General features: G+C 57.4%; 2 protein-coding genes across 2 annotated transcripts; both read left to right on the forward strand.

The window, feature by feature from the left end:
• Positions 1–6: 6 nt before the first annotated feature.
• Positions 7–1,600, forward strand: H1-0 (H1.0 linker histone). Its single transcript, XM_077762092.1, has one exon. The coding sequence runs from the start codon at positions 173–175 to the stop codon at positions 755–757; it is 585 nt and encodes a 194-aa protein (XP_077618218.1). The 5' UTR covers positions 7–172; the 3' UTR covers positions 758–1,600.
• A 917-nt stretch (positions 1,601–2,517) lies between these two features.
• On the forward strand, positions 2,518–8,934 carry GCAT (glycine C-acetyltransferase). The gene is made up of 9 exons (XM_077762093.1): positions 2,518–2,763; positions 4,384–4,514; positions 5,932–6,033; positions 6,502–6,648; positions 6,849–7,003; positions 7,126–7,208; positions 7,403–7,574; positions 7,976–8,097; positions 8,384–8,934. Exons 1-9 carry the CDS (start codon positions 2,568–2,570, stop codon positions 8,533–8,535), a joined length of 1,260 nt encoding a protein of 419 aa, XP_077618219.1. The 5' UTR covers positions 2,518–2,567; the 3' UTR covers positions 8,536–8,934.
• Positions 8,935–12,897: the final 3,963 nt, after the last annotated feature.

Below are 12,897 nucleotides of genomic sequence, written 5' to 3' on the forward strand. Positions count from 1 at the left end.
GGCCCAGCGAGTCTTCCCGCGACCCGAGCCAGGTCCCGGCGAGCAGGGGCCCCGGACTGGCCTGGGAGTCAGGAGCGCCAGAGCAGATCCCGAGTAAGGCTTTCCTCGGCCTCCACCGAGGGCTGGCCCTTTTGAAGGCGCCTCCTTCGACAGCGGGACCAGACAGGCCACCATGACCGAGAACTCCACGTCCGCCCCCGCGGCCAAGCCCAAGCGGGCCAAGGCCTCCAAGAAGTCCACAGACCACCCCAAGTATTCAGATATGATCGTGGCTGCCATCCAGGCGGAGAAGAACCGCGCTGGCTCTTCGCGCCAGTCCATCCAGAAGTACATCAAGAGCCACTACAAGGTGGGTGAGAATGCCGACTCGCAGATCAAGTTGTCCATCAAGCGCCTGGTCACCACCGGGGTCCTCAAGCAGACCAAAGGGGTGGGTGCCTCGGGGTCCTTCCGGCTGGCCAAGAGCGATGAGCCCAAGAGGTCAGTAGCCTTCAAGAAGACGAAGAAGGAAGTCAAGAAGGTGGCGACACCAAAGAAGGCGGCCAAGCCCAGGAAGGCTGCCTCCAAGGCTCCAAGCAAGAAGCCCAAGGCCACCCCAGTCAAGAAGGCCAAGAAGAAGCCGGCTGCCACGCCCAAGAAAGCCAAAAAACCCAAGACTGTCAAAGCCAAGCCAGTCAAAGCATCAAAGCCTAAGAAGGCCAAGCCAGTGAAGCCCAAAGCCAAGTCCAGTGCCAAGAGGGCCGGCAAGAAGAAGTGACCATGAGGCTTTTCTTGTGGACCCTCCTGCCTGTCTCCTGTTTTCTGTAAATACTTCGCTCCTTTCCTTTCTCTTGATCTTCTCACCTGCGTCCTCTGCCCCTTTCTGCTCTGACTTTCCAAGAGACAATTTTGGATTCTTCAGACCTTAGGGAATGGTTCGTTTTTCCCTCACCAATCGCACAAAGACCGCAACAACAAATCTCATCTCCTAGTGATGAGAACGTACTTCTGTTTTTGTTTTGTTGACTTGTTATTAACCTGCTTAATGGGGTTGGGGATTTGGATGGGTTTGTGTGTTTTGTTTGGATGGTTTGTTCACTCTGAAGGTAAAGGGGCGGGGGAGAATGGGCAAGGCAGCTTGTTCTGAGATGAGGGGGAGCCGAGAAATTAGAAGGTTTGTAGGAGTATCTAAGGTGAGCCAGCCCTCTAGGTTGCTCACGCCTGTGAGTGTCAGGATCTTGGTGGGAGAGAGGAGGGGCGGCAGCAGCTGGATGGCAAAGGAGGAAGGGGGGGAACCCTCTCTGGGCTGACTTCCACCTTCTAGTAGTGAGCAGTGGGGGGTCCAAATCCAGTTTCCTTCTCACTGTTGGTCTGGCCCTGTGGCCTCCCTATTGTCCTAGGGAAGGGAAGGGGGGATGACAGCTGGTCTGAGAAACTATGGCTTCTCTCAGCTGGAAACTAGCCATTGGGGGGTCTTTGTGGCTTCAGAGAGTCTCCTGTTAAATGGGAGTGGAAACTTTAGGGGAAGGGTGAGGACTCAGTCAGCCAAGTGCCTCAGTGTGCCCTGGTAAAACTTGGGTTTTTCCACACAATTGGATTGTATCATAGGAGGACTATNTGGTTTTTTGGTTCCTCCTGAGTAAGAGGTGGTTTTGCTTGGTGGCCTGTTGGGGCTCCAACCCTGCCACCCGCCACTTAAAAACCTCCCTGACCTCTTTACTTTTTGAGTCTTTTCTAAGTAGTTGTAGATGAGGGAGGGAGGGAGGGAGGGAGTGGGGGGGGAGTGGACAGTATGACATACTGCAGTCGATTTTGAATTGCTAAGTAGCTTCACAGAGCTAGGTCTGTGTGTCTGTGTGTATATGTGTATATATACATATCTAGGGCTAGTACTTACGTTTCACACCCGGGAGCTGGGAGAAAAAAACCTGTACAGTCTTCTTTTATTTTTAATAAAATAGGAAAACGTGCCCTTGCGCGTGGTCAAACCCCCCTCCCCCTCCCTTTTTTAAACAAGTGTTATTTGTGCCGGGAAGAATTTGCTGTCTTTGTAATTTTAAAACTTTAAAATAAAATTGAAAACTGAAAAGTCCTCATTGGTGCGCTTTTCCTCATTTTTGAAGCTGGAGGCGACTGCGGAGCCTTGGGCGGCCGAGCAGGGGTGAAGTCTGGGGACGTTTGCACCTGAGACTGGGGGAGGTCTCCAAGAGTTCGACGGGAATCTGGGAACGGGACTGCAAAGTACAGAGCGTGTCTCAGCCTGCCTTTGGGATCCCGAGCGTACCCGCCTTGCCTCCAAGCGGCGGGAGTGTAGGCAGGGAATGGGGTAGGGGTCCGGTGGGCTGGGCCCTGACGCGCCACCCTCCGTGGAGTCGCCTCCCCTTCCCCCACGCGGAGCGCTCCGGTCTCAACTTACACATCAATCCACTTTCATCCTCCGCGGATCCCCCCGGCCCGTCTGCCCGCCCCCTTAACAGCCCCCTTGCTCCGATTGGTGGTTGTGGCCCGGCCCCCGGCCACGTGAGCAGGCGGCGGCCGCTAGGCGCACGGCCCCGTGGCGCCTGGCGTGCTCGGGTGAAGCAGGCGAGATGTGGGCTAGTCGCGTCCTCCGCACCGGTCGCTTCGCAGCGCCCCGCGGCTGCCGCGCCCAGTCGGCGCTGACCCAGCTGCGCGGCGTCCTGGAAGAGGAGCTGGAAGCGATCCGCGGGGCTGGCACCTGGAAGAGCGAGCGGGTCATCACCTCCCGTCAGGGGCCGCGCATCCACGTGGACGGTGTCTCCGGAGGTAACTCCCCCTCCTGCGAGTCCTCGGACCTGGCTGGGTGTTCGAAAGCCCTTCCGAGGCCACCGCTGGACTGGAGGGCCTTGAAGGCAGTGGGCGGGTGGGAGGGTTTGCACACGTCGCCACCGGCGCCTTTCCTATCAGGCTGACTCCACGGCTTCCGGTGCTGTTGATCTAGTTAAACGTGTTTACGCGGAGGGAGGTGATTTGCCTTCCAGCACCTTTTTGACTCAGACGGTAGGACTGGAGTGAGACCCAGTGCTGTGAGAACGTGGGAGAAAACGAGAGACACTTAGCTGGTTCCCACCTGGCTGCTTCGAAAAAGGGAGGTGGGAAGGCGGGGCCAGAAGCCTTCCGTTTCTGGAGCTGCTGCTTTGTGCCCTCCTCTACCGACTTGCTGCAACCCTCGACACAGAGAGATAACGAATCCCGCTTAACAGACAAAGAAGCTGAAGCTCAGAGATGTGAAACCGCTCGCCCAAAAGCCCTTGCTAGCTGCAGGCAGAGCTGGGCTTTGGTCCAGGTCGTCTGGTACATTGGAGCTGGAAGGTCACCTAATGGGTCAGAGAAGCCAGCTTCCTGACCACAGTCACAGCGAGCAAGGGGCCTGAGGGCTGCTGCAGGAGCCAGCCACGCATTAGTCCACCGGGACTTCTTCCTTTCCTTTTTTAAGTTTATTTGTTTTGAGAGAGCGAGCTCGAGTAGGGGAGGGGCAGAAAGAGGGAGGGAGAGCGTCCCAGCCGGTGCAGGGCTCAATCCCACGGACCGTGAGATGGTGACCTGAGCCAAAGTCGAGAGGCTAACCGGTGCTCACTATCCACCTTGCCTGTGCCAGGGCCCAGGTGGGTGCTGGTGATAAATAATTGCCCAAGCCTGCCTTCTGCTCAGGAAATTGGCCTGGGTCCTGAGTGCTTTTCTACTCATTTGGAAACGGAGGTCCCCCAGAGATCTCTGCCTTCCGCCCCAGGGGAAGCTTGGGGCAGGCCAAAAAAATGGGAAATTAGGAGGCACAGGTTCTCATCTTGCTTTTGTCTCTCCCAAGCTGAGTGAAGCTGGCCCTCTACGGGCCTCAGGGTCCCCCTCGTGTCAGCTGTGTTCACTTTGGGGTTTATAATTCAGGAGTTGATGTCTCAGAAACCCCCTGACACACACACGCTTTAGGCATGTGATTCTGTACCAGGCAGCAATGTCAACTTGTGGAGTCAGGTCCACAGTGGGCACCTGACCAGCCCTCTTTTACCCCCGGGGTAACCAAGGCCTAGATGAGGGGGTTGCTGGTAGTCTTCAGGGACAGGAGAAGCCTGCGAGGTAGGGCTGCCTTCCTCCTTGGGTGGCATGTGATTCAGAACCAGTTTACTTACACCTTCAAGGCAGCACTCTGAGAGCCCTTTCCTAACCCTCCTTCTTCTGTAGCTATTGGCTTCGGTACTTCCTAGGGGCCCTCAGTTCCTCCCCCTGGCCTCTGCCCCGCGGTGGATCATAACTGTGTGGTTGTTGCTGCCTCAAGGGTGAATCCGGGTTCATTTCCGGAGTCCCCAGGGCCTGGCACTGACCATTGCCAAGCCCTTTCTTGCCCTGAGCTGCTGTGTCCATACCAACCCCCTTCCCCCCCCCCCCCCCCAGGGATCCTTAACTTCTGTGCAAACAACTACCTGGGGCTGAGCAGCCACCCCGAGGTCATCCAGGCAGGCCTGCAGGCCCTGGAGGAGTTTGGAGCCGGCCTTAGCTCTACCCGCTTCATCTGCGGGACCCAGGTACACAGGGGCTGTTGTGAGGGTTGGGAGAGGGTACCTTGTCCCCAGCGTTGGGCGCTGACCCCAACTGTCTGCTTCCCGCAGTCAGCAGGGCCAGTTTAGCCAGCTCAGCTCATCCCAGGGCCCTGGGTCCACTCTTCACCCAGTCCTGCACACCGGGAAAAGCCGGGTTCACGCTTCTGTTTTGTTGCAGAGGAAACTTGACCTCTCTGAGCATCCCTTTACCCACCTGAGTGTAAAAATGCCTAGAACAGGTCCTGGCGGGTACTAATGCTCTTAAACATTGATTATTTTATTTTGTAAATGTTACAAAATAAACATATATAAATGTGAAACTGTGCTCGCTCTGGGCCAGGGACTGTATTAAGAGCATTACAGATGTTAACTCATTAATACTACTGACAATCCTAAGTGACAGGTGATATTTTAAATACATTTTTTTCAATATTTAATTTATTTCTGAGAGAGAGAAGAGACAGCGCGAGCAGGGGAGGGTCAGAGAGAGAGGGAGACACAGAATCCGAAACAGGCTCCAGGCTCTGAGCTGTCAGCACAGAGTCCAACATGGGGCTTGAACCCACGAGCCGCGAGATCAAGACCTGAGCCAAAGTTGGACGCTTAACTGACTGAGGCACCCAGGCGCCCCTGTTATAACGGGATGTTAACCCAGGTGGCTTGGCTCAGGAGTCCATGCTCCTGACTACTTGTGGTTCTTATTATCCATCGCCTCAGAAAGGGGAGGGTGAAATGAACATCAGAGGCAGAACTCCTGCCTCCCAGCTGGGGCACTTTGCAACAAAACCCTCACCCAGACTGGACAGCTTTCAAATAAGAAAATTGGAGGCCCAAGTGAACCTTTTTTTTTTTTTTTAAATATTGTTATTTATTTCTAGGAAAGAGAGACAGCGTGAAGAGGGGAGGGTCAGGGAGAGAAGGAGACACAGACTCGGAAACAGGCTCCAGGCTCTGAGCTGGCAGTCAGCACAGAGCCCGACGCGGGGCTCGCACCCACGAACTGCGAGATCATGACCTAAGTGAAAGTCGGACGCTTAACCGACTAAGCCACCCAGGCGCCCCCCAAGTGAACCTATCTAATCCTTTTCATGAAGCAACCAAAAAAGGCACTTAGTTTGAGGTTAGGAAGACTCTTCCCTTGCCAGCATCACCCATAATCCCACACAAGACCCCCCATTACAAAGATCCAACCAGGAAGGGACACCCAGAGAGCCCCTGAGTCCTCAGTGAGAACTGTCTGCCAGATTCCTGTTGGCTCGGGGGGGAGGGAGGGGTGGCCTCACGGTGAAGGGAGAGGCCAAGGCTGCGGGCCTCCTGTGAGGAGCTTGTGGCCCTCTGAGCCTCCGTCCCCAGAACCTGTGGCCCCACAGCCATGAACACCTGTTGCACTCTGTTTCTTTAGAGCATCCACAAGGATCTAGAAGCAAAGATAGCCCGCTTCCACCAGCGGGAGGATGCCATCCTCTACCCTAGCTGTTTTGATGCCAACGCCGGCCTCTTTGAGGTGCGCGGGGGCCACAGGCGGGAGTTGGTGAGGACCGCTAGGCTGGGGAAGGCTTGGGAGCGGGCAGGCAGGAGCCCCCAGCGGGATGCCAGCGCCGTGCCTAGCGGCTCCAGTGCCCGTTGCTTACAGAGGTTAAGGTCGGGCCAGGTAGGTGCTCTAGGAGGAGTCCTGGGGCCTGCAAGGGCCAGCTTCAAGGGCACTGGGGGGTGCAGGGGAGATAACCTACATCCGTGGGGAGGCCGGGGCTAGCAGGGGCCAGGGACTCGCCTGCTCTCACTGGAGCGGGGCCTCGGTCCGGCTCAGTCCTGGGGCCCCGGGGACCCAGATAGAGGCAGATAGGGGCTCCTCGCCTCCCTGTCCAGAGGAATGCCCTGGGTGGCAGTGAAATTTTGACTCAAGTAGACATGGGGAGGGAGAGCCCTTGGGTGGCTGGTCGATGATGGCTCTACTCCAGCTGCCTTCTTCCAGGCCCTGCTGACCCCCCAGGATGCGGTCCTGTCGGACGAGCTGAACCACGCCTCCATTATCGATGGCATCCGTCTGTGCAAGGCCTATAAGTACCGCTACCGCCACCTGGACATGGCTGATTTGGAGGCCAAGCTGAAGGAGGCCCAGGTGGGATGCAGCCCGGGGGGCCGGGGCGAGGCCCAGGGGTAACAGAGGTGAGAACGGGGGCTCTCGCCCAGCTCTGCAGCCTCCCTGTGGGTGACTTAAGCAAGGCTGAGAGGAGCCAACTCTGCGCTCAGAGCCTGAAGCGGCCCGGAGAGTGGGTGGGTTGGCACAGCCTGAGATACTAGCCAGCGTCCTCCCCACAGCAATATCGACTGCGCCTGGTGGCCACCGACGGGGCCTTTTCCATGGATGGTGACATCGCACCCCTGCAAGAGATCTGCCGCCTCGCCTCTCGATACGGTGCCCTGGTCTTTGTGGACGAATGCCACGCTACCGGCTTCCTGGGGGCCACAGGACGGTGGGAGCATACTTGGGTCAGGCCGCTAAGGGCGGGAGGGAAAGCAGGAAGCCGGCCCCTAGGGCCAAGTGATCCCCGGGCACTTGGGCAGCCAGTGGTGGCAGTGGGAGCTTCCCTTGCAGGGGCACGGATGAGCTGCTGGGTGTGATGGACCAGGTCACCATCATCAACTCCACGCTGGGCAAGGCACTGGGCGGAGCCTCAGGTACCTGGGAGGTTGTGCCCCTGAGCTCCCCTTATCCACATGCAGAGCCCTGCAGTGGTCTCAGGGAGGGTGGGGAGGGGAGACCCGGGGCCGTATGGAAGGGAGCAGTGTGGACCAGCCTCTCAGAAGGGGCTTAGGGTCGTCTCTGGCACGTGGCCTCTGACTCGCACCTCCTCCTCTGCCCTCATCCTCAGGGGGCTACACAACGGGGCCAGGGCCCCTGGTGTCCTTGCTGCGGCAGCGCGCCCGGCCCTACCTCTTCTCCAACAGCCTGCCGCCTGCTGTCGTTGGCTGTGCCTCCAAGGCCCTGGACCTGCTCATGGAGAGCAATGCCATTGTCCAGTCCATGGCAGCCAAGACCCAGCGGTAAGGTCCCCAGCAGGGGTGGGGCAGGCTGGGGCCGGGGAGCTGGTGACGGCCTGCCCCTGTCGTGTCCCCAGAAGACTGCACCAGGACTCAACCCCTTTAGCCAAGAGCCGCCGGCCCGCCCGCCCCCCTCCTGGGTCTTTGCCTTTTCCTTCCATTGCCTGGCACATTTCTCGAACAATCCTGGGTCTCCCCTGTCCTGTACAATCCTGTCATCATGCCCTCCGCTTCGGTCTGCCTGTTTCTCTGCCCGCCTCCCTATTTGCCTCTCTGGGTCTGCATCTGCCTCTCTCGGTCCACCCTGCAGACGCGGGCACAGATCTTGGATCACGTGCCGACAGGAGTGGCTGTGAATGGCCCACAGCCCTCTGGCTACCTGTGACACCCGGCTGTGCCCACAGTTTCCGTAGAAAGATGGAGGCTGCTGGCTTCACCATCTTGGGAGCCAATCACCCCATCTGCCCTGTGATGCTGGGCGATGCCCGGCTGGCTTCGTGCATGGCAGATGACATGCTGAAGAGAGGTAAGGAAACTGAGACGAGAGGAGTGGTCATGGGTCCTAAGAGAAGAGAGAAAGGGACCCCTGTACGGTGAATGCTCCCGCATACCTTCGTCCTGCCCCCCACTTGAAACCAGCCCTCTGTCCAAGCTGAAAATCCCAGGCCATGAGGCTGTTGCATGTCTGAGAGACCCTGATCACCTCCCTTGCCCTCTGTGACCATCATCAAGAAAGTAGGGACCGTGTGTCATGGCCCTCCGAGTCTGTGTGGCTCTGATGAGCCCTGGGTCGACCTCTTCTACCTTACCAGGCATCTTTGTCATCGGGTTCAGCTATCCAGTGGTCCCCAAGGGCAAGGCACGGATCCGGGTGCAGATCTCCGCAGTGCACAGCGAGGAAGACATCGACCGCTGTGTGGAGGCCTTCGTGGAGGTGGGGCGGCTGCACGGGGCACTGCCCTGACCCGGGTAGTGACGGCCACAGCCACGGTCCCCCTCCCTCCACATTGACAGAAGGGGGCTTTGGTCAGTGCAGGCCAGAGGCTCCGAACCCTGTCCGTGTCCGAGGGCTGGGCTGGGGCAAGGCCTGCGCTGGTGATCTTGAGTGTCAAAAAACAGTGTGGAACAGAAAACAGCTTCTCAACTATAGAAAACAAACAGGGTTAATGGAGGGAAAGTTGGCAGTGGGATGGGTTAAATGGGTAAAGGATATTAAGGAGACACTTGTGATAGAGTGATGGGTATTGTATGTAAATAATGAATCACTATATTCTACGCCTGAAACTATTAATTCGACTATGTTAGCTATCTAGAATTTAAATAAGAACTTGAAAAAACTGAAAGAAAAAAAAACCAGTGTGGAAATGGGCTGGCATGTTGGTGTGCTTTATTCTCTCTGAGCGGGCCCAGTCCTAGGACCAGGTGAAGAATCAGGCAGGAGCTGGGGTTCTGAGGGCAGGCTCCTGGGTAGGTCTCTGAGCTGGCCACCTACCCCAAGTTAAGATGAGGCCCAGGAAGCCGGGGTCATACGGGCAGGGGCCACCGTGTGGCACCATTGGATTCCGTGCTGCTCTAAAGGCTAGCGGAGCCCCAGCCCTACAGGCCGTTTGCCGCCCCGCCCACCCCACTTACTCTGCAGCCTCCAGAGTCTGGCCCTGGCGAACACCTCGTTTTCTGCTCCCTGTCCAAAGGATGGCTTACAGCAGCCCAGATAAGGAGGGGCAGGGCACCTGGGCACCCAAAACCATGGGTGGAAGGAGAGACAGAGGATTCAGGCCCCAAAGGAAAGAATCTGGGTCACTGTAGAAAAGGCCCCTGATAGTCTGGAGCCGCTAGCCCTCTTTGCCCCTGACTCTGTAGCCTTCTACTAGCCTCTCACCAGTGTATGCCTCAGCTTCCGCGTACCAAGAGTGGTTGTGAATTGAGAGCTAGGGGTCCTTGCCCAGCGCTCTTTCCAAGGACTACTGGCCTGCTGATGAGCCAGCAGGGGGCGCAGCGAACCCAGGCTCCGGTTGCTGTCGCCCCGCCCCTGCCACAATCCAGAGCTTGGACTCAAATTGGGCAGCCCGGCCGCCAAGGCTCAGCCGATTTGCTGCTGCCAGGGCTCCATCCAACTTTGCCCCCAACAGAGGGCTCACTGCTCCCCTAGTGGACATGATGACAACCCCCTTCCCACAGTCGCTGTCCCTGGTCCTTGCCTCTCCATTGCGCTCTCCAGCCGGCCTTATGGGCGCGGCCTGGGGGCGCCGGGGAAGACGGGCGCTGATTCACCGCAGCTCCAGCCTCGGCGGCGTGGTGTGGCCTCGGAGAGCTCATACCTCGCTGCGGGTAGGGCAGGGAGGATGAAAAGGACCTTCTTCGTTAACAACAGGGAACTAAGGCCACCTCTCTGTCCCCTCGCACCTCCAGCCCAGCCCTTAGCATGGATGTCAGAATGGACGATCTGGGGGTTGCTGCGGCCCCTTAACCCTGGGATCCTGGGAATCCTAGCTTGTGGTCTAGAGGAGCTAGGGTGGGAATCGGGAGCTCCAGGTGCTGGGAGAGCGCAGTGCAGGTCAGAGGACTGTTGCGGCCACGTCAGCAGCTGGAATATTTGCGAGCCGCTGCCACAGGGTACCTGGCGCGGGCGCACAGCTGCAGCCGCGAGCGCACGCGGCGTGGCACTGGCACCAGCCCCGGGCCCAAGCCAGCAGCTTGATGTGCGCGATCTGTGTAGCCCGGCGGATGAGACCCGGTGGCCACAAGCAGCCACGGGGCAACGCGTTCCGGCAGTAGGTATGGCGTATCCGGCGAGGCCAGAACACGGGGCCCAGGCGCACCCGCCGGTGGCGCAGAGCGCGCACCGCCTCTTCAGGGGCTCCTGGGCGCCCCCGCTGGCATTGCGCTCCAAGGCGGCCGGCGTAGGCAGCACCCTAAGCCATTTGGCCGAAGTAACGCGCCCTGCCATTAGCTAGCGGCTCAGGGTGCCGCTCGCGTCCGCCGCCATCTGGAAGGGCCGGTAGGCAGCACCAGCAGGCGCAGCAGCAGCACCTCCGGGCTCACGGGTTAATGGCCCAATGCCAGCGACAGGCGGCGCAGGGCCCGATCAGCCGCACTTCTGCCTCCTGAGGGTGGGGGAGCCTGAGGGACACTCTCACGGCGCGCCGTGCGCGTCCTCTGCGTCTGGCTCCGGGTTCAAGGTTCCGGCCGCCTGCTGGAGCGAGGAGAGAGGTGGCGCCAGGGATGCGCGCGGGGCTCGCCCATGACGTCGCGTTCTTCCTGCCTGCCCCACGGCCCGCCCTGTGGGGTGACCGCGGTCCTCCCGCCCTCCCTCCGGCTCTGCTATCAGCGGCTCAGCCTTGCCCTGCCGGGAGCTCTTGCCCTAGTTCTGTAGGCCGCCCGTCCAGAGCCCTGCCCTGGGCCAGGGGGAGCCTTTCAGGCTGGAGGCTCCTAAGCGGACGGAAGGTAGTCTTGAGGCTTTTAGGGTTCAGGGTGGTTCTAGACCTCTGACAGTCAAGGATTCTAAAACTTGGGCACACTGAGGCTAGAATCCTACAATTCTGCCTTTCAGTCAGTGATCATAACCTACGCTTTTTAAACACATTTTAATTAAAAAAACTTTTTTAAATGTTTTATGTATTCTTGAGAGAGAGAACATGTGCATGCACACAGGGGAGGAGCAGAGAGAGGGAGACACAGGATCCGAAGCGGGCTCCAGGCTCTGAGCTGTCAGCGTAGAGCCTGACATGGCCCTTGAACCCACTAACCATGAGAGCATGACTGGAGCCAAAGTCATGAACGAACTGAGCCACCCAGCCGCCGCTTTTTGTTGTTAAAATTTTAGGGGCACCTGGGTGGCTCAGTGGGTTAAGCGTCCGGCTGCAGCTCAGGTCATGATCTCACAGTTCGTGGGTTCGAGCCCCGCGTCGGGCTCTATGCTGACAGCTCAGAGCCTGGAGCCTGCTTTGGATTCTGTGTCTCCCTCTCTCTCTGACCCTCCCCTGTTCATGCTCTCTCGCTCTCTCTCTCTCTCTCTCAGAAATAAATTAAAAAAAACATTAAAAAATTTTAAGATTTTAAAGTGTATTTATTTATTGAGAGACCAGAGGAGGGGCAGAGAGAGAAAGCGAGAGAGAATGTCAATGTGGAGCCCAGGCTCGAATCCACAAACTGTGTGATCATGACCTGAGCCAAAATTATCAGTCAGATTCTTAACCACCTGAGCCACCCAGGCGCCCCACATTCTACACTTCTAATTCCTTAATTCAGTTCCACTAGCTCTGAATTCCAGACAGTGTAGGCATGATTCCTAATATCTTCTGGTTAGTGGACATCTGCTTCCAAAGATTCGAGGATGCTCTGCATCTGGGGTGAGTGGCATCAGGTTTCCAGAAACTCCTCTGAGCACAGGTGAAAATCCCAGGGGTGTGGGAGGAACTAGCCTGAAGAGTCTCCCCGCCTCCCTGCACTTCTTGGGCCTTGAATGCAAGTGCTGATGCCATCAGGGCCCCCTCTGTTTTCTGTCCGCTTTCACAGACTTCCCACTGGCATCCCCCTCAACCCCCCAGCTTCCAGAAAACATTCAGTCCCTGCCGCCTCTTCTCTCCCTTAACTTATTAAACATAAACTTATTATAGAAATATAAACTTATTGCAGACTGTCTTCAGCCCCCGCTACACGTGTCCAGTTTTACCAACAACCTTGTCGTGAAATCCAGTGTACGTCCTCCCTCCAAGGGGCCAGTCTCTTTAACCCCCTGGGAGCATTTGGCCATGTGACCTACTCGTCCGGGAGTCCCAGGCACAACCTCATGCACGACTGTATGAGCCAGTCATTTACCAAGACCAACAAACCTCTCTGGCTTTTGCCCAGACAAGAGGCTCCTAATGGGCTGGTCATTAAATCGCTCCCCCTCTGTCCTTTTCACCCCAGGCCATAATAAATGAATTATAAACTAGATGGGCAGATATGTCCCTGATCTGAAAGTTCCATCAGGTCCTCATTGCCCTCACGCTACAGCCAAACTCTTTGGATGGGCCACAAAACCCTCCATCTCCAGCCAGGTTGAATCTCTGGGATAAGCTTAGGAATGCTGATGGGCCCCAGGATTCTAAGGGCCTGGGGGAGGCGTCCTATCTGGTCTCCAGAAGAGAGACTCAATAGTCTGGTTTCCTAGTCTAGGATACCCCATTCAAGGTGAGGAATCCTTTCTGGGCTTGGGTTAGAGTTCTACTTGGAGCAGAGAGAGGGAAGATGGAGAGTGAGTCGTTAGGCAGGAGGTGGAAGTATCAGAAATGAATGGGCTGGGCCTTGGGCACGGAGGGGTTAACTCCAGAGTGAATCGCAG

Source organism: Crocuta crocuta, unplaced genomic scaffold (assembly GCF_008692635.1).
Source record: "Crocuta crocuta isolate KB4526 unplaced genomic scaffold, BGI_CrCroc_1.0 scaffold193, whole genome shotgun sequence".
Classification (NCBI taxonomy): Eukaryota; Metazoa; Chordata; class Mammalia; order Carnivora; family Hyaenidae; genus Crocuta; species Crocuta crocuta.

Coding starts and splice junctions, on each gene's coding strand:
- GCAT (XM_077762093.1), top strand. CDS start 2,568: ATGTGGGCTAGTCGCGTCCTCCGCACCGGTCGCTTCGCAGCGCCCCGC. Junction 2,764..4,383: donor CGTGGACGGTGTCTCCGGAG/GTAACTCCCCCT, acceptor CCCCCCCCCCAG/GGATCCTTAACTTCTGTGCA. Junction 6,034..6,501: donor CCAACGCCGGCCTCTTTGAG/GTGCGCGGGGGC, acceptor GCCTTCTTCCAG/GCCCTGCTGACCCCCCAGGA.
- H1-0 (XM_077762092.1), top strand. CDS start 173: ATGACCGAGAACTCCACGTCCGCCCCCGCGGCCAAGCCCAAGCGGGCC.